General features: G+C 40.7%; 1 protein-coding gene and 2 long non-coding RNA genes across 3 annotated transcripts; 1 reads left to right on the top strand and 2 right to left on the bottom strand.

Moving 5' to 3' along the window:
- Positions 1 to 2,376: 2,376 nt before the first annotated feature.
- cibar1 (CBY1 interacting BAR domain containing 1) lies at positions 2,377 to 11,608 on the bottom strand. The gene is made up of 10 exons (XM_083544488.1): positions 11,399 to 11,608; positions 10,795 to 11,029; positions 9,940 to 10,008; positions 8,004 to 8,148; positions 7,860 to 7,870; positions 6,750 to 6,755; positions 6,496 to 6,600; positions 5,136 to 5,249; positions 3,431 to 3,550; positions 2,377 to 2,763 (listed from the first exon to the last, which is right to left on the bottom strand). Exons 1-10 carry the CDS (start codon positions 11,428 to 11,430, stop codon positions 2,632 to 2,634), a joined length of 969 nt encoding a protein of 322 aa, XP_083400614.1. The 5' UTR covers positions 11,431 to 11,608; the 3' UTR covers positions 2,377 to 2,631.
- LOC310727192 lies at positions 9,359 to 9,852 on the bottom strand. The gene is made up of 2 exons (XR_014533958.1): positions 9,541 to 9,852; positions 9,359 to 9,502 (listed from the first exon to the last, which is right to left on the bottom strand). It is a non-coding gene; the product is annotated as an uncharacterized lncRNA (long non-coding RNA).
- Positions 11,609 to 16,043: 4,435 nt separating the features above from the next.
- LOC310727198 lies at positions 16,044 to 27,540 on the top strand. Its single transcript, XR_014533965.1, has 3 exons — positions 16,044 to 16,382; positions 21,467 to 21,646; positions 27,419 to 27,540. It is a non-coding gene; the product is annotated as an uncharacterized lncRNA (long non-coding RNA).
- The last annotated feature ends 220 nt before the right edge of the window (positions 27,541 to 27,760 follow it).

The raw sequence follows: 27,760 nt of genomic DNA, 5'->3' as shown, positions 1-27,760 counted from the left end.
TAACAACTTGATCTCCTTTTTCTCTTTATACCTATTAGCGCTCGCGGTGACTCACGCGGACACACCCTGCTCATGCATCCACTGTTCTTTGAAACCACAAAAACTGTTTCCCATTAAGGCTTGTGTAAAGATGAGTCAGAGGGCGAGGAAGGAATCCCAGCTTTGGACTTTATTGACCTGACTGAAAGCCTGAAAGTGAATGGACCAGACTCATTCACGCAGGTGCATCTCTCACAAAAGACCTTTAAAGAGCTAAAAAAAAAAAAAAAAAAAAAAAGATTTTTTTTTTTTTTTTTAAAGACGTCTGTGTCGCTTTAAATATCTTAAAAAAAAACCCAAACAAAAAACCCCCAAAAAAACAAACGCCATGCATTGTTTCGGTAACTCCTATTATAAGAGATGAAGATTATTGCATGTGATGATCTCATTCATTCGTAAAGCAGGTGGAACCTGATGGTATGAAGGTCATGGCATTGCCACGGTGGTTATTTTTTAATAATTTTTGGAAAACATTATTACATTTATAATTTTTGTATTTATTGACACTAAATACAATCTGGCTCAAACTCAAGCAACCTGCACAATTATATAGGATGATGCTGCAGATGTTTTCTTCTTGAACTAGGAGAAGAAACCCCAGCACGGGTTCTGTGGAATATCTTGTGTTCTTGAGCTCTAAAACATCAGCTGAAGACATTATAAACGCTGAGTAAACCACAGGCCTCCTCACCTACATCACTACCTGCACTTTTCAAACTGGTTCCTCTCCATAATCTGGTAGAACTATCAGAATTAAAAAGTTGAACTTGTTTTTTTTTTGTTTTTTTTTAAGAGCAAATAGAAACTCAATCTCAAATGGGATGTTCAAAAAGAGGCACAAGCAACAAGGAACAGATACAGCGTGATGTGGATGTGGTAGTGGCGTTGAATGTAAACACAGATGATTCAAAAGGTTTTTTTGGTTCTTCCTGGAATTTTTTATTCCATGCAAATTTTTTATTATTTTATTGAATCTCTGGCCGTCTTTAGCGGTTCGTCTCGACCACTGACCACCTGTCTCAGACGTACATACTGCATCCGCTAAAGGCCTGATCGGCTGGGCGAGATGTTATGAGTCACTCAATCAATCTGCATCTCGCTCAGTCTCTCTCTCTCACACACACACCATCAATGACTCACGATATCAAAGCCTGGCCTCACTTTGTCTCCATTTCCTTTCTCTGAAATGAGGATTCGGGCATATATTTGAACATGTGACTTGGGAAGAGCGTGCAGCAGCTCTGTGTGCTGAACGTTGAGATGGTAATTGCACGTGATGTCTGCAGTGGCGTGTGTGTGTGTGTGTGTGTGTGTGTGAGTGAGTGTCAGAGGGAAGGGCAAGAGCTGATCCTTGTTTCACTCCACCTGACTCATGCATGACTGATGCAAAAAACATAAAGGATGGTGACACAGAGCTCAGGGTGGGTCCAGGTTCTACTGTGTACACTGATACTATATATATATATATATATATATATATATATATATATATATATATATATATATATATATATATATATATATATATATATATATATATATATATATTAGTACACAAAGCATGTATTTGAGTTAACGTACAGATCCACTCTGGTAAAATATGTCTCCAGTAAAATTGTCCCTTTAAATGTTAAATAAAATTACAAAGTTTTTTACCTTCAAATGTACTTAAGTTTTCAAACTACTATAATTTAATATAACTATAATGTTCCTTCAATCATTTTTATCACAAGACTCATTACTTAATCAACTTAGTTCATGTGAAAAGACTCGAATGTGACTCTCAGCACACTGATCTATTAATAGAATGATATTAATGACTCACTGATTCATTTCTATTACAATGATCATGAGCCCAAAACTTAAAAAAAAAAAACGTGTAAACGAGGTCACGTGTGTTGTGGCGAGTTCGAGTCTGGAGTTTCTTCATCGTTTGTTCCTCTCTAAATGTTCTGCTTGCTGTTGAACTGATGCTGAACTGTACGTTGGTGATCAGTAGATGCACCGAGCGCCGATCAGAACACGTGTAAAACAGAGCGTGTGCTCGACCCTGATTGGTGACTCGGTCACCGCAGGATCTCGGACCGAAATCCTACACAGTCTTCTGTCTCGAGGAAAGTGTTTCTGGAACCCTCATGTCTCCAGCACACTCGCCTCAGACCTCAGGTATCCACCGTCCCTCCAACTTCCACTCACGGGATGTTTTTTGTTTTTCACGCCATTCTCTATAAATACGTTTTATACGGGAAAGTCATCAAAGCGTGGAAAGAGTAAATCTAATAGGACTTCAGGATCGTCCTTTTATTCCGCTCTGCGCAAGAAGCGACACCGTTACGCCATCGTTTAAAAATATCTGGAGTATATTCAAGTCACGTGAATGAATCATATCTGCTTTTTTAACACTGAGCAAAGAATGAAACACTGTTGGCACTAGAAAAAGAAAAAAAAAACACTGCACATGCTTTATATAAAACTTAAAAAAAAATAGGCAATAATATCAGAGTTAATAACGACTTCTGGTCGATTAATACACAAGACGTTGAGAGATAAAAAAAAAAAAAAAAAAAAAGTACCATGGCACAAGCAGACGAATTATTTCTCGTCATCTGTAACGTCTTCCAAATCGTCATCATCATCATCGTCCTCGTCGTCATCCTCCTCCTCCTCCTCATCCTCTTCTTCATCGTCTTCAACCCCTTTCCGCTGTCCTTTTGTCGCCTGGGTCTGTTTTAGAAATCACCGATTTAGCGTTGCTGTGTAACTGTAGCAAGACCGACATTTTTGAACAATGTTGCTAAATGGCGAAGTGTGGGAGAAATGCGGCAATCGGAACATGGAGCGGATTTCCGTGGAACGCCGTGGGACAATTTTTTTGCCGATTAATCGCCATTAATAGTTGATTGCTGGAACTATCAGCCGTCCGCAAAAATACTAATAGTTTTTCCGGCTTTTGGTCCGCCGACGTTACGAGAGCGGCCTCTAGAGGCGATTCACTGACGCCACGTGCTGAAACTGCGTGCTGCACGGAGAGCGCTGCATTTATTAAATATAAATTATTAATAATATAATTAGATTTATCTGGTCTTGTCTTCACTCCAATATCCTATAAACTCTTTCATAACCTGAACAACCAGCAAGCATGAACATTTGAGTTCATCAGGTAATAACTGATCATCATATGATAATCAAAAAACAGATACTACTTCAATACCTGTGTGCAGTCATGAAACTATAAAGGTATATCACTGTAACTATGCCGAATAGGGAAACAGGAAGCTTTCTAGCAAAAAACAACAAACATCGAGTGATTTATGAGAAGCAATCCGGTAATAAAGTGGGCGTGATCAACAACAAAGCAATAGAATTCGACGGAGACGTTTACGACGCTCACCTGCAAGGTCCCCGATTTACTCATGGACACGCTGGTGTGATTTAAGGATGTTTTGGAGTTAGCACGGACGATCTCTATGCGAGACTGATAGTCAGAGGGATGCAGGGTGCTCCGGAAAACCTGACAAAAAAAATGTGGATTATTTTTCTGTGAAAAGCTACGAAACTCATCTCATAATGATATAGAAGTAGAAGGAGAATTGATCAGCTTTAGTACAGAACAGTCATTAAGATATTCGAGAAACTTCTGAGATTTTTGTAAATACAAGAACAGTCTTATAAATTCACATACACTGGTGCGGAAAACAAAAAACATCCTGCAGGCAGGAGTCTATACTGCTTTGTTGATGAGAATAGGAGGAGAATGAACACGACACTCTGCTGAGCAGATAAACATCTAAACATGCACAAGTAAAGCCACAAGAACCATCACCTCTCCATCACCAGGGGCTCCATCACCCCTCTGTTGTAGGTGAGATCATGGGACAGAGGAGATGTTGATCTCTTGATCTAAATGATCTGGATGGGTTATGGGTTATTTAAAGCAGGCAGTGAGTTCAGGTACTGAGGTAGTTGAGGAGCTGAGGAGGCCTGGGGTGCAGTCAGCTGCATAGCGGGAGATCTTCCACTCCAACCCATGTAAAGAATCCTAGTCAGGTGAAGATTTAATGCTACCAAATCTATTCTGTGTGCCTTCAGATTTGTGAAAGAATCACCCCAGGCAGGTGTTTTCCGACTTTAGCCTATAAAGCATACGTACAGAACGGTGAATTGAAAAGCGTGTGACCTCAAACGCACTGATTGTATCTTAGAAAAAAAATGCGTTCCAATAAAGAGATAACCGCAGCTGGATGAGAAGTCGGGTAAAGATAGCGCTAAACAATACACGCCTCGCGTGATCTTCAAGATTGAGCAATCGCTGATTCGGGTTTTCTGCGGCCGTTGCGACACCGGCGACTGGTTTTTGACTCATGTTACAAAAATCCTCATACCGGAGCCATTATTCTTCAGTTCAGTTTCAGTGCCAAAAACAGCAGGACGAACTCGATCCCTGGCACAGCGATATCGTCGAACCGCCATTCGTCACCTACCCGTACGATTGGTATGTGGTTTTTCAACATCGCGTTCCACATTTAGTCTCCGGTTTGCTCTTATGATATTCTCCGCTCTTCCGATGAAGATGTTTCACTAGATATGTGTGCGTGTTTAGGAATTTAGTAAAGTCAGGCGAATCGATTCATCCCGAAGGTGCTTCATAGGGTTTATAGCAAACCATTAGAGATCTTCCGATCCGTTCCCGCATATAGCAGGAGATCTTTTGTCCATGCACAGTAAATCTTTATGAAGCACAAAGCTTTGTGCATGTCTTATGCTGGAACACGGTCACGTGAAGGGACAATTTCGTGTCCGAACACAAGTGTGTGCCTCTGAATTTTTTTTTTGAGTGAAAGGAGAACGTATGGCGTAAACATCTCGTGATACAGAGCGAGATATATACGTGTACAGGGCAATCACAGTAGGTTATACCCCGCATGTGCACGTGTGTCGAGTCTTTGCCCTTCTGCTCTGATAAACGACGGTTAAAAAAAAACAGCCATAAGGAAGTTTAGTGTCATTAAGCCTCTGGACTTCTTGTTATAAACAACAGGGCAAAAAGGTTTATCATAGTGTGGAGGTTGTTACATTTAATTACTGAGTTGTTTTACCTCTAAATCGGCTTCTTCATCCACGTTCTGGATGTGCTGATAGGCGGTGGTGTAGACCTCCAGCGCTTTGGCGTGAAATGCCATCTCGACCGTCACAAACTCCCCGAAGATTTTCTTGTGGAAAAAAAAAAAGATTAAATATAATGCAGCTGTGCTCTTATTATATCTGCGATTTACACAATTTGTTGATTTCTGAAGTGAAAATACATAAAGACCATCTTTTTTGAAATCTTTATATATTTGGTGAAAAAAAATGTCAATCGATCGATAATAATAATAATTTCATTCTCTCTCCCTCTGGAGATCCTGAGGTACCAGTGATCCGTTTGCCTGTACCGCGGATCTGCCTGGATGGAGATCTTTTGGATTGGAAGCCGCTCCGTGCAGCTGGTGATGGTTTCGCATCAACGGCCTGGGGATCCATGAGATTACCAGCAACACAGGAGCTTTGAGGGCGGATTTGGACTGGAAATGAATAACGGCATTGGACATTTGGTGATGAGGATGCCTTTTCGCAATCCATCTTCCCCCATGTCGACGTTCTTTCCACCAGAAGCTACTCCTTAGATCTCCAAAAACACCTGAGGAGATGTTTACTTTAATAGATTGTGTTTTATTGTATTTTATATGTTTTTTTCTTCTGTTTTTATAAAAATTAAAAAACTATTTCCAAAGACTTGGCTGATCAGAAGAGCCCACGGTTGCCAGGTTTTTAAGAAAAGGGTCGCTTTTTCTTTATTCCGCTGATATAATTATTATTTAACTAGTTTTCACTTCAAAATCCAACAAACATCATGCACTACGATGTCACGTTGGCTTTGCCTACATATGTACTATACGGACAGAAGTTTGTGGACGCCTAATCCTTTTGGACTTCCCATTTCACATGGAGTTCACATTTTCTTTTATAATAATCTCAACAAAAGGTGCTGTAGGTGATGCGAGAAGACCTGGCGTGGCTCTATAGCAGGCCAATCGAGATTGGAAACTGCAAACTCATGTAAACCATGTCTGCTGGATTTGTGCATGGGGAATTGTCATGGTCTGCCAGATTTGGATCTTCTAGCTCAAGTGAAGGGAAAGTTTCATGCCTCGACCTCATGTTAAGACACATAAGGCAGGAAAGGTCATCAAAATACTTTTGTCCATATAGTGGAATTTTTAGATCCCTAATTCAGTAAAGCTTCTAAAAATAAATACATTTATAAATTAAACGATCTTGTGTATTTCTGCATAGTGCATTTGATCAAATCTACAACACGTCCAGATCTCGCTAGACGTTCAGATCCTGCTGTAACAACTCGGGAAGTGATGCAACGCTTTTCACCCGACAGACAGAAAATTGTGCAATCGTGGTAACCTTGATATCTCGGATCTTCTGCCTTTCAAACAGGTCTATTGTCTCCTCGAGCTGGCGAGTCGTGCGCGTGGCGTCCATCGTGGCTCGCTGCAGCTCGCTCTCAGCCTGTCACGACACAACCGACAGTCACGATGCAGGAATAAACCGTTCACACGTGCGGTCTGTTCGCGGAAATCGGTTCCGGAACAGAGCACGCTGTGATTCGCGATAAATCTGTGATGCTCTATGTTCGTTTTTTAAATGTGAAAACCCACCTGTGACTGTGAAAGAAAAAAAACGCTGTTAAGGAGAATAGAAGAATAAAACATTCACTAGTGTCTAAAAACCATCCACACTTTTTCGATCGTTTCCCAAAAAACGCTTATCTACGCCTCTTTTCACGCGCTTTTCGAAAAGCTACGTTCCCGTTGTGACGGACGGCGAAAGGCTGAGAAAAATAAACTAAAACGCATCGGTGTGGACGAAGGTTGCAAAGGGGTGGAAACTTTCCGGAAACTTTCCACGGGGACCTCATCTGGGGAATTTGGGAACTATTCCAAAATGGAAACGTACCATGAATTTATGCAAATTTATTCGAAATTTGGGGGAAATTTAGACAAACTGTGCAGGATTCAAGAAATGATGTGTTTTATGTGATTGAGGGATGCGCAGTGCATGTAGGGGGTGTGGCCTCAGTGGCCCTGCAGTAAGAATGCAGTGTGCAGGAGAAAAATTCAAGTGAAAAGGCCTTTAATCTGGTTGTTTTTACCAAAACTATCCTGCAAAATTGTTTTTTTTTCCAACTACGTTTATGTTTCCTGTTATAGGCTAACCTGTGCGTTTGTGTTAATTCCCATGGAAAGTTTCCGTTTTTGAAAATTCCTGGAATGTTGCAATCCTAGTGCGGGTTAAAAATAAATGAATGAAGGAAACGAAGGCCTGCGGTATGCAGCGCTCGGGTCGACGACGTGCCGCTTCCCTCTCGAGGCTACGCGAGTTTCGCGGCAGCGAGAGAGAAGTAAAATGTCGAAATGTTGAAACTGGGGGGTTTCGATGGACGAGCCGTTTATGTAAAACGAAAGTGTTTGGGGCTGCACCGCTTCTTCAGCTCCTGCGCGAAAGATTATCTCGAATGCGAGTAGTCTCATATGACATCAGGCAGCAGACTATAGGGTTAAGGGCCTTACTCAGGGGCCCAGAAGTGGCAGCTGGGATTTGAAATCATGACCATCGGATCCAAAGTCCGATGCCTAAACTACCACCTCCCCAGTTCAGATTTATCCTAATACAATTCCCATGTATCTTGAGAATATTCAAATTTATTACAATGACATTCAATACAAATTTGAATGCATTCATTAATATTCAAATCATTTACATTTAACCGATTTCTTCCCTGGAGAGGATCGAATGTTTTTCCACGCCCGCTTTACACCGTAGACTCTACACGCTGCCTGTTTACTCCTAATGAACCTCCTCACCCTTTGATGAGCGACACAAGTCTGAACCTGCAGCGTTTGTTCATGTGCACTGAGCGGGTTTAAAGAAGAAAGAAGCAGGAAGGAAGGATACAATGATCTGTCTGTCAGAGGGGTTTCTCTGTCTCGTTCTCTCCAGCTGTTGCATCTGCTTCGCCTCTCGGTTCCTGGCACTCTGGGTAAGTTTCAGGTCCTCCTGCGAGTTCGAGGAAAACGTCAGGAACGAGTGGCAAGCCGAGGTGCCGAGTTGCAGGCCTCGGATAGATACGACAAACCTGTGCAGTGCCACTGAGAGACATTTTTTCAATCGCATTTGGTTTTTAGCTCAATCGAAGCTGTGGAGATACTCACAAGCACACTGAGCTCCATCACATACACACAGATTAAAGAGAGACACTACTGGTGCACTTGGTTGAACTTTTTGCAGGCAAAGAAAAATGCAGAAAATGGGAATAAAATCTTTTTAAAACAAAGAAAAGTGCTGAAAAGATAATATGCACTCTTCTTTTTAAAAAAAATTTTCTACGCTAGCCGCTTATCGAGCGATTGATTCACAAAATGTACTAATAGTTCATGAGTAGGGGGCGGAGCTACCGGGGTGGCAATGATCTTTCTTAAGGAGGCAGTTGCCACCCCGGTAGCTCCGCCCCCTACTGATAACCAGCCATCTGAACTTCATATCTCAGGTCTGTTAGCATATGATACATAGGTGATTACGGTCTTCCAGACTGGGTTTGATGCCGAACCTGCAAAAACTTGCCAGGTGAAAAAAATGACATCAGATCACAAAACAAATTCAGCATCACCCAGGTGACTTAAAGCAGTGGATATTAATATTGGAGATGTAATATTGTCACGCGTTGATCATGAGTAGTGGGCGGATCCACTGGGGTGGCAACTGCCACCTTAAGAACAAGCATTGCCACCCCATCTGCCACCCCAGCACTGGTATCCGAACGTAATAAATATAAAAGCCGGATGTCGATTCCTCCTGGGCCCTTATGCAACACTCAGAACCCTCGACAACTCGACCCAAAACCCTTTTCAGACATTGTTGAGGTTGAAGCTCGATAACCACTGGGTCATTGTCAGCTTCCTCCATGAAGAACCTCCAGGGTGGGGCACCAGTCGTTGACAAGAAGACGTATGAAGAGAAGGATGACCAGTTACAAGAGGACGATTGATGGTATGTTGAGGGGAAAACCGCTCACTAAGCGCAATACTCTGAAGGATCAATGCTTGTGGAGAAGCCGAGCAGTGAGGAACAATAGAAGGAACCGTTTTCTGAAGTAAAACGTTGTGCGTCATACCTGTGCTGCTTCAGCTTCATTAATCTTTCTTTATCAAAACACAGATGGCAGAATGAGGGAGCAGAAAAGTCGTCTCTGGTTTGTCTAAATAATGGAAAAAAACCACTCGGACAGATCTCTCGTTCCAGAAGATATTCACAACGCCGTGCTGTGGGCCTCGGGAGAACGAAGATTAATCACCGGGGAATATCAGAACATCCAGGGTAGAGGTCTTCATGATGCATGTTTGAAGATGAGACTCTCACGTCGTATACACACACACACACACACACACACACACACACACACACACACACACACACACAATATTGTCAAAGGTTTGTGGACACCTGGCCATAAGGTACATATGTGATTTTAAAAAAGTGGAGGTTATTATAACAGCAAATGGAGACTAGCTGTGGAATGAGATGTTTAAAAAGCACAAAGTTATGGTCAGGTGTCCACAAATTGTATATGGTTCATTACTTTCTATTAAAATCATTTCTTAATATTTCAATCCCAACCATCAGCTTCATTTCTTCACTGTATCACATGTGACCGTTAATTTCACCAAATTCCACCTGCTTCAATAAACAGATGAACGTGTTTCATCACAGGAATAATGTAATGCTGCCCTCATGTGATCACTCTGAGTAAGAGACGAGGCGTCTGGTGTCTAGACGAAACCAGAAACGTACCCTTTTCAGCTTCACAATCGAACCGTACGCTTTCAGAGGCTCCACCACTCGGGCATCGAGTCTTTCAACCTGAATAAAGAATAAATCAATCAATAAAATTATTCGACAGTGGAATCATTTTCTTTATCAATATGCAAATGAATGCATAATAATTTGCATCCTCATAATAAACAAAAAAATATATATATATTTTTTTATTTTTATTACATAATCAATCAATCAATCAATCAATCAATCAATCAATCAATCAATCAGGTGAAATGTTTATTTATGCATACAGCTGGAAAAAATCTCCTCTCTCTCTCTCTCTCTCTATCTCTATCCACTCACCCATCCATCCCACCATCCCTGTGTCTATGGATTGACAAATGCATGCACATATCTATCCATCTGGCCAAATGTTTATTCATTCATCCATCTCTCCATCCACCCATATGGTAAGATGCATAGCAATGCTCTTCATTTATCCTGCATAATATTCATCCAACTCTGCTGCATGTATGGATGAAGGAATGCATCTATCTATCCATCCATCCATCCATCCATCCATCCATCCATCCATCCATTATTTCTTCAAAACAAAAAAAATATAATTACACCAAATTTCATAAGACAGCAGAAACAATTGTAGGCGTATCTTAAAAACTCCTCGAATCAGAAATTCCAGATTCTCAGAAGGATCTTCTGCAATCACAGCTTTCGGGTTTTAACACATTTTCAAACCGTGATGTCAGACATCTTGTTTCTTCACCTCGTTTCACTGCATTTGATCAATTTGTAGATCCGATACATGACACAGAGTTGGAAACAATTCAGGACTTCTATCAAGAGTTAATACAGATCTCATGAACCCACCTGGGCTTGTCTGTAGTCCTGAATCTTGGAGAGCTGATCAGCAAAATGCTTCAGTCCGTTTTTCAGATTGGGCGTCTCTACGTCTGCGTAGACACCGATCTCCCGGACCAGCAGGTCAGCCTTGTCTCTGAGCCGGGCCGTTTTACGTACATACCCTGCGAGAAGCTGGCACATCTCCCCAAAATGTTTCTCCACATGGCTGATGCTGTCATGGATCTGCTTGGTCTGGGTGTCTCTATATGGATACAAATATTTGAGCCACATGGTTTGTTTACTGTATTTACATATTTACTATATGGGCAAAAGTATGTGGACTCCTGGGGATAGGATTATGTTCTTTTTGAGGATCTCACTCCACATTTAGTCTCCATTTGCTCTTATAATAAGCTCCACTCCTCTGAGAAGATGTTCCACTGGGTTTTTGGAGTGTGCTGGTGGAGAATTCAAAGGGAATGAAAAGGAGGGTGTCCGAATACTTTTGGCCACACAGCGTTCATAAACATATTGACACGTTATTTTGGTACACTTAGCCAGCTAGCTAACTTACAGGCTAACTAGCTAGCCTAGCAGTCTTTAGCCATTTAGCTAATCCAGCTCTGTTTACCTCGCTCGTGCGTCCGGTGTGCGACTCATCATGACGCCGAAATGACAAGACTCCAAACTACAAGTACTTTCAACACAAATACTTGGTTTTCTTCTTACTATATAACGCAGATTTCCTCTTCTTTCTTTTTTTCTTTCTCGAACTAGCTAACATTAGCTAAGCGCATATTCGAAAAAGGCGTGCGCTGTTTCCATGGAGCCGCGCTGGCACTTCCGGGTATAACCGGATGTTTATATTATATTTATATATTTATTTTTCCCCCCAAATTGAGTTTTTCCATTTAAAATCGATTTATTATTTAAAATTAAAAAAAAAAATATATATATCTCATTAAACCGATTTTTAAATTTAAAATAGCTTATTTTTTATTAAAAATGAACTCTTTTATTTTAAATTGTTTAGAAAAAAATAACTAACATAGTTATTTAAAACGTATTTAAAACGAACTCTTTTCCCAAATTGACTTTTTAATTTTAAAATCGTCTCTTTTATTATTATTTACTTAAAACATACTTTATTTTTAATTGACTTTTTATTTAAAATTTATTTAAAAACATTTTTTTTTACTTAAAATAGAAACATTTTCATTTAACTTGGACTGTTTTTGTATTAAAAAAAATTTACTTTTTTTGTTTTAATTGACTTTTTTATTTAACAAATATAGATTTCTTATATTATATAGATCTACAAGGACTAAAAGGGGACCAGAATACATAATTTAACCTGAAAAAACATCCCATTTATTATTGCCATCTCGATTTCAGACATTTCACTGAGCAATTTGTGGTCTAATTTATATTAGCCTGCTAATGTCCCCTGTCTGATCAGCTGCCAAAGCTGAGACCGAGCTGCTCAGGCTGGTGGACACCATGGTGTGCCATCTGGCAAGTTATTTTCTAGTTTGCTTTATCATTTTTTTTAAACTGACCAATAAATATTTGAGATTTCTGATTCTTGGCCTTCATGCCACAGTAGTATTTAAACACACATATCTTTCTGACGATGTTAACCACAACTGCATACACACCACAAATGTGTACACAATATATACATGTGCTGAGTCTGTTTTGTGGCTCGGTTATAAGTTTTTTTTTTATCATTTTGTTCATCTTTCCTGCCACTTTTCCAGTCTTTCATGTAACGTTGCCAGAACACGTTGACATTAATGGGAATTCACTGTGACGCTCTGTTTCAAATGCATGAATGTCACCAGCTGCTCTGTCTGTCTCTGTGGAGGATGTCCAAAAACCTTAATTATCCTGCTTAATCATCCATGGAATTGAAACAGGGGAGATTCCTCTGCAGCAGATTGTGTCAAAAAACACAGCTTTCTGGAATCCCATCGATGGCAGGAATTTGCACAGACGATAAATACAGATTTATTTTCATAGCCGTTAAATAATAATAATAATAATAATAATAATAATAATAATAATAATAATAATAATATTATTATTATTAATAATAATATTGTATAATTCTATGACTATAGTGTACCACAGTGTGTATAATTTCCTCTTGCATATATATATATATATATATATATATATATATATATATATATATATATATATATATATATATATATATATATATTTATATATATTTATATATATATAAATGTTGGTGTGCTGTGGAATGAAACACCACTGGGTGGCAATCTGCCTCTTTCTTTGAGATCTATATCTTTGGATTTTCACTGAAGTAAATAAATAGTGAAAATCGCACATTATTGTGTGGTTGGTTTTGTATATAAATCAGAAATAAGAGATTTTATCTAGAAAAATGGCAGAAAGTCCTATAATAAAACATATGTAAAAATAATTATCAAATGTGCACTTCAAAAGGATAAAAATGTATTTTTTAAAGTCCTATACTTTCCATACATTTGCATATTGTATAATTCTATGACTATAGTGTACCACAGTGTGTATAATTTCCTCTTGCAGTTTTCCTTCTTGCTGCTGCATTGTTTGTCTGGTGCATAAATTTATCCTGCGTCTTCCTGCAGTCTGAATTTCTTAAAGAACAGATGGTGTTATTACAAAAACACCAATTAGCAGGAAGCGGCGGCTCTTCGGAGCTCTGTGCTGCTGGTCCACATGCGCCTTTGCTGTCAGATTTCGTCTCTCGCAGAACAGATCGGGAGTGACATATGTCAGCAGGTCCGGTGAGAGCTACCGAGGCCTGGGAGCATCTCCCCCCTCGCCTGCAGGTGAAAAACCTCATCAGTGTCGTAGCCCAGGAGGACCTCCGGACCATCTCCTGCTCGGAAGTGGCAGCTCAGCGATTTGGGTTCTGTCCTCAGGACTAAAAGGTTGTGAGTTTAAATCCCAAACCTGTCAACCACTGAAGGGGCCTTCAGCAAGGTTCTGGACCCTCACAGTTTTCAGCTATTGTATTGTTCCTCCTGCGTTTAGGCTAAAATACGTCTAACGAGAAAACAATTATTATCTTCATCTTCTTTTCTTCTTTATAATAATACTTTTATTTGAATCATTATACTGGGCTGTATTGAGCATCACTATTTACACTATAAGGACATGCATAAAGACCCTTTTTGAACATCCCGTTCCACAATTATTCTCCATTCCAAGTTTGTGGCTTGGAGAAGAAGCACATATGACTGGAAAAGTCGGGGTGTCTACTTTTGTCCGTAGAGTGTATACTTTCTCTCACAAACATCAATACAGTAATAAATGAATAGATCTTTTCAGACAATAGATGTGTGTGTGTGTGTGTGTGTGTGTGCAATCTGAAGTCATCTACAGTCTACAGTGTGTGTGTGTGTGTGTGTGTGTGTGTGTGTGTGTGTGTGTGTGTGTGTGTGTGTGTGTGTGTGATGCTGGATGAGGTCCAGAACAGTCTTTCAGGGGAAGCAATAGATGTTGTGGGGTTAATGTGCATTAAAGATGTACTCAGATGGATCTGTGTGTGTGTGTCTGGGTGTGTATGTGTGGGTAATAGCAGTCTGGCAACGTTTCCCACTCGGAGATGCATTAAAAGGGTAACTACACCGACACGACACGGGAAACAGGCGGAGTGCAGTTACCGCGTTTAATAATAAATAATTAATTAACGATGAATAATTGAAGGAATCTGAAGGAAGGTCATGAGGTGGATGATACAAATAAACATCACGGTTTTAATCGGTTCATTCTTCATCGTCCATTGCAAATAGCTGAAGGCCTCGGTTTAATTTATATGGATTTATCATGGAACAGATCGGAGATTTTGGCTTCATAATCAACCACAACACACTTCACTATATGGATAAAAGTTTTGGGACACCCAACTTTTCCACCCATCGGTGCTTCTTCTCCAATCCACAATGTTGGGATGAAAATTTCACGTCACAGCATGACAGCACGCTCAGATCCATGAAGATCGCTAATGAAGAGATTATAGAACAATGTCCTATTTATTAATAAAAAGACAAAAAATATACTGTCAATTAATAAAAAAAAGTACAAGTTGATTAATAATGTTTGTTAATAAAAAACAGAATAACATTTTTTATTTGTTAATAAAAAATAAATAATTACAAAAATACTGATTGTAATTGAAAATAATAAAAAAATACTGTAGATTAATAAACAATCAAAAATATAATTTCTTAATAAATAATCATTTAATATGTACTTTTTTAAGTGATTCATACTGTTACGGTGGCGTTGTGGATTTGGTTGAAATGGCCAATTTTTGAAATTTTTTATTTCAGTACACAAATATAAAAACCCCTTAATATTAATAATAAAAATAAATTAATTAATTAATACAAAATAAAAAATAAATACATTTGAGATGGCTGAGCTGATGGACCATCCACTGCTGCATGTTAGGGAGGGGGCGTGCATCTGTGTGTGTGTGTGTGTGTGTGTGTGTGTGTGTGTGTGTGTGTGTGTGTGTGTGTGTGTAAGTAGCAATGCGGGTGTAAAATTGCTAAAGGAACGAGTTTTATTTATTTACTTTCTTAAATTGAAGCTGTAATTTCTCCAACGTTTCACCATCACTTTGCAAGAGCTGTCCTTATGTCATCAATATGCAAAGAAGCCAAAAAAAAAATAAAAAAACGACCCCTCCAGGATCCCTGAAGTGCATTCATTAGAAACTGTTAGCATAATTGATTCCCAGGCCTGCCGTCAAAAAAAAAAAAAAGGCTTATTTTATGAGTTGCTCAAATAATATGAGAATGCACCGGGAGGTCACTAATAAAACAGAATAAATCACTGAGTAGCTCCATTGGCCTGATGCATGGCGTTTTTTCCCCTGAGAGACACACACACACACACACACACACACACACACACACACACACACACACACACACACACACACACACACACACACATCAATATTCTGACGTGTGTCGTAATGCAACCGGAAAAAATTGCAACCTCGGATCTTTACATAGCAAGTTCACTTTTTTTCCTCACTTCCTGTATTTCCATATTAGGTTTCATTTCTTTGTTTTGTTTTGCTGGTCTTTTTTTCTTAATTATTAATGTGATAATTATATAAATATCAGACCAAAGTAATCAGATTACAGCATTAAAGACAACAGTATAATGAAGTACATATACATTTCCCACCATTTGGACAATTGTTTCATGATTTCCCACAGAAACAGTGACATAATATGGGTGAAGATTTTATACCTGGGTACACGATTCTGTGCTTTCTGAGCATCCAGATTCCACTTTTAGTCCCCATTTGCTCGTAATCTTCTGAGAAGATGTTCCACTAGGGCCAGGTAGTAAAATCAGGAACTGATGAAGGGGACATGAGGAGGCCTGGGGTACTTTTGGGATTTCAATTCATTTCAGTGGGGTTAAAGCTCTATAGCGGGGCACTGAAGATCTTCCACTCCATGCCATATCTTCATATCAACATGGAGATAACTATACGGGCATTTTCAAGCTGGGATCGGTTTGGATCTTCAAATTCAAACAACTGTGAGATGAACCACAAAACCCTGGGCAAGGTAGGTGTCCTAATACTTTTGCCCATATAGTGGACAAAAAAGCAGTTGAATATAAAGGGGTTTGCTCCCGGCCTCAGAAGGGGGGATGCTGGGATTTAAACTCATGACCTTTTGATTTCAGACACAGCTACAGTCCCATTGGCTTTCGTATATTTCATAATTACGCAATATTGTCGAATTTTTTTGCATTTATTCCCCAAAAAAAGATACAGCAGACGATATAAAGTGCACGTAGTCCACGTCTCTTTCCATCCCGTCTACCCCCATCGACCCCCTTAGACGTCTCCCTAACCCTGAGGTTGTCGTGCGAAATAATTAATCAAGGCTGCTGTAGAGCCTAAAAGCACTTTGAAAAAAAAAAAAATAAAATCTATATCCATCTACTCCACGCTCATTAAATAGCCATTATATTTAAGAACACATGTTTAACTTGTTCACGAGCTCTTTCTAAATGCGAGGCTCTCAGAGAACCTCGTAAAAAAAAAAACAACAAAAAAAAAACTAATCCAGATGTTAGAGCAGGGTGCGGTCGATTTTCTTACTAAAAGCGTACTGGGATTAGATTTGATCTGCGTCTTAAATAAAGCGTGTGTGTGTGTGTGACGTGACGTGTGTATCCTCGTCACTCGTTATAATCGATCCTGCAGTATAGAAATACAAATCGAGCTAAAAGCAGGTGTGTGTGGTTTTTTTTTTCGGGGGGGGGGCTCTGAGAGCAAGTGCAAGAAGGTGTATAAGTGTGTGGAGGAAGAGTGGATAATAAGAAGGGGGCAGATGGGGGGGAGGGGGGGTGCGGTTGTCCTACTGAAGCCCATCCTTTATTTTCTAATTAATCCTCCAGTTTCTTCGCAGGCCGGAGAGGGAAATTCATGATGTATTGCTGCTTCGCAGAATAAAAACGGATCCATCAACCTCCACCAGCCATAACCCAGATGGCCAGAAAATTTGCTTTGCGTAGAGCCGTGGATTCAGGCATGAATATTAAAAGAAGACAGATGTAAACGCATATTAATGCCCCCCCCCCCCCCCCCACACACACACACACACACACACACCTTTTTTTTGCTTTTAGCTCTGCCTGGAAATTAGAATGCAGCCACTTAGGAGAAGCCATTCACCTCTAACAAGACGACAACTTATTGGTTTTGTGTGTGTCCATGAGTGTGTGTGTCACCTTCGCAGCATCTCACAGGTTCTACACTCACAAGGACGAACGTAAAAATCACCCGGCATCGCCCGAAAAGCAGATGTGGAGAACATCATTTTTGTATTTAGTATTTGAATCACGCCGAGGCGATTTCACGTTTCCGAACCCTGCATGCCTGCAGTTAATTAACCGACTCAACACGTGTGAAATTGCTGCGAGGCCCCCAGGTTCCTCAAGTGATCGACTCCGGAAACAAAAGGGTGCAATATTACATGGAATGAACTAATCCATGTTCATGAAGAACAAAAAAACATACACGTACACCCCAGTTTGTTTGTAGACACTGACACTGTTGTATGCTGCTCCACAAGGTGGCGCTTCAGTTCTTATTCGGGGGGGGGGGGGCAGGTTTGGAGTTTCTGGTGCAGTTTGGATCGCTCTCGTGAGCGCCATATGTTTCAATTTGGTTTTTACGGCATGGGATTATCCTAGCGATTAGGATTCATTCATTTTGATTTTTCAGTTGTATTTTTTTAATAGTCCTGTGACAAATATGGGCATCAAACAAATACAGTTTGGTAGCGATGTGAAGATCGAATCGTTTGAGTGACTTGGTTCTTTGAATCTCAAACAAATCTTTTTTTGAGTCATTTATTTCATTTCGTTGGAGTCAAAAGGACAAACGACTCGGACCAAAAGACTAATGAGATGAACCGCTCCAAACTGTTTTCCTGCGTTTGCAATGCACTGCATTATGTATATAGGAGTCATTAAACAACCGAATGACTCGGACTAGAAGAGTCGAGACTTGAACGACTGTTTCCTGTACAGATTTTGCTGCGATTTTGCTTCTTCTTTGAGAAGCCTCGTTCTTTTGAGTCACATTAAAGAGTCGTTCAAAATGAACGAATCATTCATAAATGACTAATCACTATTTGACTGTAATCATCAACTCTATTGTGTGTGTGTGTCTTGTGTCTAAACATTCAGTCGTAATCCTGGTCCATACCGTACGAGTCTTTGGCCAGGTTTCAACTAGGAGACCCAAACCTGTTCCAGCTCCATGAAGATATGCTTTAATGTGTTGGGGTGAAAGATCTCCTTCTATAGAGCTCTGAACCTCAACCCTATTGGAAAAAATGTCAACACTGACTGCACTCCAGCCCTCCTCAGCTCCTCACCTTCAAATCTCCACAAAATCTAGTGGAACATCAGAAGAATGGAGCTTATATTAATTATTTAAGAGCAAATGGAGACTAAATGTGGAATGAGATGCTCAAAAACATTTGTTTAGTGCATCGTAGTGTTATAAGGTCGAGATCAGAGCTCTATCAGACCTTCCACAACTTCCAACCCATGGAAAGCATATCTTCATGGAGCTTGATTTGTGCACAGGAGCATTGGCATTGCTCGATCAGGGATTGGGTTCAAGTGAAGAATTTATTTGTGAATAGTAATATCCTAAAAGAATAAAATCCCAGGTCACTTTGGATTAAAAAGTATCTGACACTCACTGAAATTGAGGAATGTTTGTGTCGGGCATTTTTTCATAACCATTATGCCACCACATTATTAAAATGTCCCTGTAATTCCCTCCCCCTGTAAAACGGAATGTGTGCTTCAGAGCTGCCGAACTGGAACACATCACCTCTCTGAGCTGGTGTATCCATGATGAAGTGAAGGCCTTTCATAAAGATGGGTGCTAAATCAAGCCCCCATAAAAGTCCTCGGGCTCAGCCGCGATGGGCGAAGCTGCCGATCAGACTAAATTATCATGTTAATTTAATTGCCACCTCCAAATGAACTAGAAGGCCCAATAAAGGTCAATTAACCAACTAGCCTTCCATTTCTTTAGCGGTTTTATGACCATATCTACATTAGGACTCTCATGCAATTAATGGGGTTCCAGAAATAATCCTTTGGAGTGGATGGAGGCGGGGGTTGGGGGGGGGGGTATTTGGGAGTCTGTGAGTTAATCATATGCAGAACAGTAACGAATGTATTACGAGTGGAACAGAGGCATCTGTACTGGGGATGTGCGATTCATATACATCATATTAATAATTACGGTGTGATGCAATTCAGTGTGGTACACAGTTCGCTTTTATTTCTTTGTTTCAGACAAACAGCAAATCACCAGTTTACACTAATTTTCCTGTTCCGTCTACAGGAAGATGCAGCTCTGCCTCTGCCATGTTAATCTGTATATTATGTGACTCGCAGGACTCGCCTCGGTCGGTGAACTCGGTTGTGAAGCGTCGTATTTATGTAGTGGCAGCAGTGCTGAGAGAACGCGCTCGAGAAATTGAGGAGAAATCAATCTACATATCAAATATTGGTCACAATTGATTGATCACTTTCGTTGTTTTTTTATTTAACAGATGCGTTAAACAGATATGTTAAAAAAAATCTCATCGCGATACAAAAATGGCAACTTGTATCTGATGCACGCTTCAAGATTCTGGGATTCCAGTTTCAGACAAATGCAAAGCAGCCTCAAAGCATCATCAAACCTCCACCATGTTTAACAGTGGCTATCGTCTTCTCCTCTTCGTAAAACTTCAGTTACATATACAGATGATGTACCTTGCCTACAAACTCCTGCTGTCCCCCTCAGTCCAAAGGGCATTGATGGAAGTGGTAGCTCAGTGTTAAGGGCCCCTGAGCAAGGCCCTAAACCCTCAAAATGCTTACTACATGGTCAGTATCAATACAACGTGTACATTTTATCTTGTGTCTTTTACTCAGTAATGTATATTTCACGCCCATAATTCATTCGTTGTTATATACATATGTATGTTTGTATAATAATATATTTAAATTAGATTTATTTATGTAAATTGCTTTTTGCACTTCTGGTTAGATGCTAACTTCCTTTCACTAGCCTTGTACCTGTACTCTGTACAATGACAATAGAGTTGAATCTAATCTAATCTAATCTAATGTGCAGAATTATGTTCTGAGAGTTTTATTTATTGTATTACATTGTATTTGATTGGAGATTAGATTAGAAGTGTACTCAAGGGATTATCAGAGTCTGGTTGAAGTGCTATAGGTCTATTTTCTTCTCTCTTTCTTGTGACCCTACTATATTTTTTTTCAGCCCATTTTTAGCAGGTATGGCTGTTCCTGAATGTGCCCCTTGAGGAGACTAGATATCTATTGATTTCGCGATGTCGCCGCTGCTGCTCCATTCGCGTATCGATGGCGGCGAGATTCTGGCGCATTCATGAATAATACATCGGTAGCCGTCAGCGAAATCGAGATAAATTCATTGAAAGATTTAATTAGCGCTGACCCTTTCGATCTGTATCCTGCAATCTGGTTGTTATTGGAGATATCACCCTTTATAATCCGTACCTTGTTAAAAAATTTACATTTGCAACTACAATTATCTCAAAGTAGTATCAGTGTCATGCTGCGGATTTGGATCCACTCCTCTGGGAAGATGTTCCATCAGATTTCCGAGTGTGTTAATGGAGATTTGTGGAGATTCATTCAGACAGGTAGTAAAATCACATACTGATGTAGGTGAGAAGGTGAGGAGGTCTGGGGTGCAAAAGGCTTTCACATTCATCCCTTCAATAGGGTTCGTAGCTCTATAGCAGCTCAGATCTTTCACTCCAACTTATGTACATTAGATCTTCATGGATGCAAATAAGAACCACATGTGCCTGAAAAAATCAGGTGCCCCAATATGTCTGTACTTATATTGTTCATTGTAATGGTCTTGCTGTAACTCCAGGTTTTTAGCTTTGTTATACAGTATGTAAGTTTTTTCTTATGCATCACTTACTAGCAGACAAATAGCTGTGGCGGTGAGATTGCATCCTTGCGCACACTAAAATCCGTCACAGCTGGACAACGTCTGGATAAATTACATGACTGAATGGGTCACTGACCCACATTTTCTCACGACTTCTTTTTTTTTTCCCAGAAAGAAAAAATGGAGGAATAGGACAGAACAGATGTTCCAGGAGCAGATGTTCCAAAGCCAGAATGATGAAAAGTTGAATTGCAAGCTGACAGCACAAATACACACACACCAAAAAAAAAAAAAAAAAAGAGAAGATCTATCTTTTCCCAGGCCCTTTGCTGTACTTTTATGCTTCTGTAGGTATCATTGACACAAACACCCACACATTCACATTCACAAAAGAGTCTTTGGTCTTTAATACTCCAGATTGCAGACATTAATGACTGAATGGCCTGCCATGCCACTGGCCAAATACTGGGCATGCACAGTAGCGCTAGCCAGTGACCAGACTGGCACAGGCATCAGCAAAGATGGCTTGCTCATAAAGGCAATCTGTCTCAGGCTCCCATAATGACCATCTGTCATTCCCGAGAATCAATAGAAATGACAAACGAGGAGCAGAAGCCCTGCTGACAGGTGGAGTGTGTATCCCTGAACCACGTTTTCCATGGCCAGTCAGTGTGTATTGCAAAATAGCATGTAAAGTTATTTAGGAGGATTATAATGCAATCTGGTCGAATGCTTATACACTGGGTGTATTTCACTTTTAACAATAGACATGATCACAAAGCAGCAAATCAATTAGTACATATACAATATGTTCATCCCTAATTCATCAAACCAGAGGTGATGATGGTGAGGGAAAACCTCCCTGAGACTTGGACGTGAGGAAGAAACTTTCACTCAAACCAGACTCGAATGGGAATTCATCTTCATCCCCATCCTCAGCACTTTCACATCCATAGGTGGTTCTTCTCCACCAACTTAGAGGCACACAGTTGCATGAAATGGTGCCTTCACTTGCTCTACTATAAAAAAGCCAGACCTCTCCAAGTGTGACGATTCTCTGTGTGCAAAGCCAGATCCATGAAGATCTGCTTTACTCGGGATGGAGTGACTGCACCCCTCAGCTCAGATAAGGTGAGTAGGTCTCCTCACGTTCTCACCAACATTAATACCTGACTTTACTAACTGGCTGAATGAGTCTCCACAAATCTCCACAAATTAAGTGAAAAATCTTCCCAGAAGAGTGGAAGATATTATGAGAGCAAATATGAACTAAATGAGAGATGAGATCAGAAAGCACATGGATAGATGGATGGATGGATGGATAGATAGATGTCTGTTGTGAAAAGTGCTATAGAAATAAATTTGAATTGACTTGACTTGATATACAGTGAGGAAAATAAGTATTTGAACACTTACTGTTGGTAATACACTAAGACGTCATGGTTTGAAATCATGCATGGCACGGAAGGTTCCCCTGCTTAAACCAGCACATGTCCAGGCACGTCTTAAGTTTGCCAATGACCATTTGGATGATCCAGAGGAGTCATGGGAGAAAGTTATGTGGTCAGATGAGACCAAAATAGAACTTTTGGGTCATAATTCCACTAAACGTGTTTGGAGGAAGAAAAATGATGAGTACCATCCAAAGAACACAATCCCTACTGTAAAGCATGGGGGTGGTAGCATCATGTTTTGGGGGTGTTTTTTTTGCACATGGGACAGGGCGACTGCACTGTATTAAGGAGAGGATGACCGGGGCCATGTATTGCGAGATTTTGGGGAACAACCTCCTTCCCTCAGTTAGAGCATTGAAGATGGGTCGAGGCTGGGTCTTCCAACATGACAATGACCCGAAGCACACAGCCAGGATAACCAAGGAGTGGCTCTATAAGAAGCATATCAGGGTTCTGGCGTGGCCTAGCCAGTCTCCAGACCTAAACCCAATAGAGAATCTTTGGAGGGAGCTCAAACTCCATGTTATATATATATAATATATATATATATATATATATATATATATAGAGAGAGAGAGAGAGAGAGAGAGAGAGAGAGAGAGAGAGAGAGAGAGAGAGACGGACGGACGGACGGACGGACGGACGGACAGACAGACAGACAGATAGATAGATAGATAGATAGATAGATAGATGATAAATAGATGGATGGATGGATGGATGGATGGATTGATGGATGGATGGATGGATGGATCCAGGGTCATAATCCTGCCAATGGTACACTTTTACAAGCATTCCATTCGGAGGAAAAACTGAAGATTTCTGAAAGCACGAATGAAACAGCTTCAGAATGAAGCTTCAAATATCTTTGAATGAAGAATTCATGAAAGCGTTCTTTGTAAGGATTTTCAATAATGTTCACTGACTGGCTGTAGCCGATAGACATCCACTGTAAGTCATCTATTAACACACACACTCGCAAAATGTGCTGAAATTCATCTCCGTAGCAATCACACGTACGCTCCAGATGCCTGCAGACAGAGATTACATATGAACAAATGTCATAATGATTTCTTTCATTATTCGATTCAAAAACAGCTGTAATATTTACTCGTTTAGCCAAACAAAAAGTGATGATGTAATGTTTTTCTTAAATTATTTCCCCCTAAAGTGTTAGTTCTATCTATCTATCTATCTATCTATCTATCTATCTATCTATCTATCTATCTATCTATCTATCTATCTATCTATCTATCTATCTATCTATCTATCTATCTATCTATCCCTCTCTCTCTCTCTCTTTCTCTCTCTCTCTCCGTCCGTCCGTCCGTCCGTCCGTCTGTCTGTCTCTCTCTCTCTCTCTCTCTTTCTCTCTCTCCGTCCGTCCGTCCGTCCGTCCGTCCGTCCGTCCGTCCGTCCGTTCGAATTCTGTGTGTACTCACAACGCTGACTCGCAATCATGAGAGGATTTTCCAAGTGCAACCTGGAAGACTGAGATTAGGGAACTGAGCGTGCTCAGGGATCCAGTCTGTCTGTCTGTCTGTCTGTCTGTCTGTCTGTCTGTCTGTCTGTCTGTCTGTCTGTCTATCTATCTATCTATCTATCTATCTATCTATCTATCTATCTATCTATCTATCTATCTATCTATCTATCTATCCCTCTCTCTCTCTCTCTTTCTCTCTCTCTCTCCGTCCGTCCGTCCGTCCGTCCGTCCGTCCGTCCGTCCGTCCGTCCGTCTGTCTGTCTCTCTCTCTCTCTCTCTTTTTCTCTCTCTCCGTCCGTCCGTCCGTCCGTCCGTTCGAATTCTGTGTGTACTCACAACGCTGACTCGCAATCATGAGAGGATTTTCCAAGTGCAACCTGGAAGACTGAGATTAGGGAACTGAGCGTGCTCAGGGATCCAGTCTGTCTGTCTGTCTGTCTGTCTGTCTGTCTGTCTGTCTGTCTGTCTGTCTGTCTGTCTGTCTGTCTATCTATCTATCTATCTATCTATCTATCTATCTATCTATCTATCTATCTATCTATCTATCCCTCTCTCTCTCTCTCTCTCTCTCTCTCTCTCTCTCTCTCTCTATCTATCTATCTATCTATCTATCTATCTATCTATCTATCTATCTATCTATCTATCTATCTATCTATCTATCTATCTATCTATCTATCTCTGTCCGTCCACCCTTCCATTCATCCATCCATCTCTCTCTCTCTCTCTCTCTCTCTCTCTCTCTCTCTCTCTCTCTCTATCTATCTATCTATCTATCTATCTATCTATCTATCTATCTATCTATCTATCTGTCCGTCCGTCCGTCCGTCCGTCCGTCCGTCCGTCCGTCCGTCCGTCCGTCCGTCTGTCCGTTCGAATTCTGTGTGTACTCACAACGCTGACTCGCAATCATGAGAGGATTTTCCAAGTGCAACCTGGAAGACTGTGAGATTTGGGAACTGAGCGTGCTCAAGGATCCGGAACACCGCTGACGTGCACGGCTGAGAAACGAGGCGTGTCCGATCCCCTGTTTATCAACCACGACATCGAAAAGATAGCGCGCAAGGAATGACATCGATCACGTCACGCGTATCACGATCCTTAATTCGTCTGATACATTTATTTTTTTCATTTCAAATGCAAGCATTTTTCTTATTCAGATTTTTTTTATTTAATAATGAAAAAAAAAAATTTGGATTTTTTTGTTTACAGAGCAACATTTAATTACTTTAAGTTATACACCTGAGCAATGGATGGTTTATTAAGGGCCTTGCTCAAGGGCCCAGCAGTGAGATTTGAACCCATGACCTTTTGATCAGAAAGCCAACATCTTCCTTTTTTTAACATACGATAAATTTCTTTTCATTTGATTTTTTCCATAATGTGATTTTAAAATCCTTTTTTTAAAGTTAAATATTACTCACGAGCCTCAACACTGAAGGGTGCCAATACATACGCTGTAAAATCAGTAAAGGTTTACCCAAAGCCTTATTTTAGGTCAGATCTGAAGAATATGTGACTATTGTTCTGTAAAGGACTGCATACACACACACACACACACACACACACACACACACACACACACACACACACACACACACACACACACATGTACGTTTACACAAACACACCTGTGCGTAGCGCACACGCCCACGCTCTGTGCAACAGACATCCGGACGAATGCCCCCGCACCTCTGTGAGAAAACACACACACACACACACACACACGGTGGGATTGTGATTGCTTGAAAACAGCACCTGCTCCTCCATTTGAAAACTATTTAGGGAGGCATCAAACTCTATCAGAGCAGGTCTGATTGCGGCCAGCTCTTCACAATCCTCCAATCACTCAGGGAGTCAATTAGCCCCCAGACTGCAGGCCCTCCTCAGCTGTGCGCTTGCAGCGCGAGAGGGAATCCATTCAGCACCGCCGAGCAACACCTGAGTCCCCCCCTAGCCTTCCTCCCCCCTTCTCCTCCTCCTCATCCTTATCCTGCCTAAACAGCTAATGGTAGAGCTTCAAGGGCAAACAGTACTTGAAGGCATTCAATTCACCCCCATTGTCCTCCTTTACACCAGTCCACCAGGAAAAAGCGTCATGAAAAGCCATTTAGTCAAAAAATACACACCAGCTGAGTGGAGGAGAAGCTTGAGTACTCCTTGTGATATTGTTAATACGTCCATGGGTTTGCTGTATCGGTACACTCGTGCACGGGATTGTGCACGCGTGTGTGTGTGTGTATGTGTGTGTTGTCTGAATTGGAAAGAGAGCGAGACCTTCTACAATTTGCCGTTTCTTTGGGTGAGCCCGGGCGTGCAATCAGTTATTTATTCAGGCCTCTTTTGAAATAATCGAGTTGACACATCTGTCAGACGGCAGCAGGAGGAATGCTAAAAGGTCACGGCGAAAGATACCACCTGCTCCAGACGAACCTTTCCTGCCTCCAAATAGCACAGTCATTACGCCCCAACAGATGGGGTCCTGAAGCTTTTTTTTTTTTTTTTTTTCCAGGTGTAGGGAGGAAAAAAAAAAGGGACTAGAAAGAGGTCAGCTCGAGTTGTCCTACTCACCCACAGGCCGATTCGCAGGCTGCAATCGAAGGATAAAAGCGACGTGCGTGGAGCGAGGCTAATTAGCGTATTAGCGTATTAGCGTTTATGCCTCATAAACAGTCAGGTCCAGGATTGAATCCAAGAATCAGAGCGTTTTGGTTGAAGAAATAATTGGATAAAGTGCTGGGAAATAGGGAGCCGTGTAGCTGGTGACATATGAAAGTATGAAAGACATTTAGCAAATGCCTTAGGCTGTGCCTTAGGACATGGATTTAAAGATCACATGAAGATCATTAGGAGAAAGAAAGAAACGCATCTTTGATATGATTTGGCGAGTTAAAACGTGATTATCTTATTTATATATTTTTTTAAAAAGCTTTACGTTTGTGGACACCTGACCATACGTTCTTTTTTGAACATCTTATTTCACATTTTGTCCCCATTTCCTCTTATAATATCCTCCAGTCCTCTGGGAAGATGTTCCAATAGAGTTGTGGAGATTTCTCAGGACCTGATGTAGGTGAGGAGGCTTGGAGTGCAATCATCATTCACATCTATCAAATGGTGTTCAAATGGTTTTTGAGTTCTCTAGCAGGAGATATTCCACTCCAACCCAAGTATCTTCACTTTTGTGCACAGGAACATCATCATTCTGGAACAGACTTGGGGTCCAAGTGAAGGCAAAACTCCATGCGCCATATCCGAAGACATGGAGTTGGTGGGGTCTGGAGGAGTTGGAGTTAAATCGATAATGATTTCAGACGTTGAGATAATTTATGAGGTTGCTCAGGGTTCCACAACTCCAACTGACTGTAGAAATTCAAAGACATATAAAAAAATCGCTGTAGAAATGAAATTTATTCGAATCCTATAAAATCGAGTTCAAGGGAGAAAAACATACGGCTTGGAAAAGGCGGGTGTCCCGATACTTTTGGTCGTACGCTTTCCTTCGGCGTGTAAAAGCAGATGTAAAAACAAATG

Source organism: Silurus aristotelis, assembly GCF_946808225.1.
Source record: "Silurus aristotelis genome assembly, chromosome: 6".
Classification (NCBI taxonomy): domain Eukaryota; kingdom Metazoa; phylum Chordata; class Actinopteri; order Siluriformes; family Siluridae; genus Silurus; species Silurus aristotelis.
This window is presented reverse-complemented; position numbering and strand designations above follow the sequence as displayed.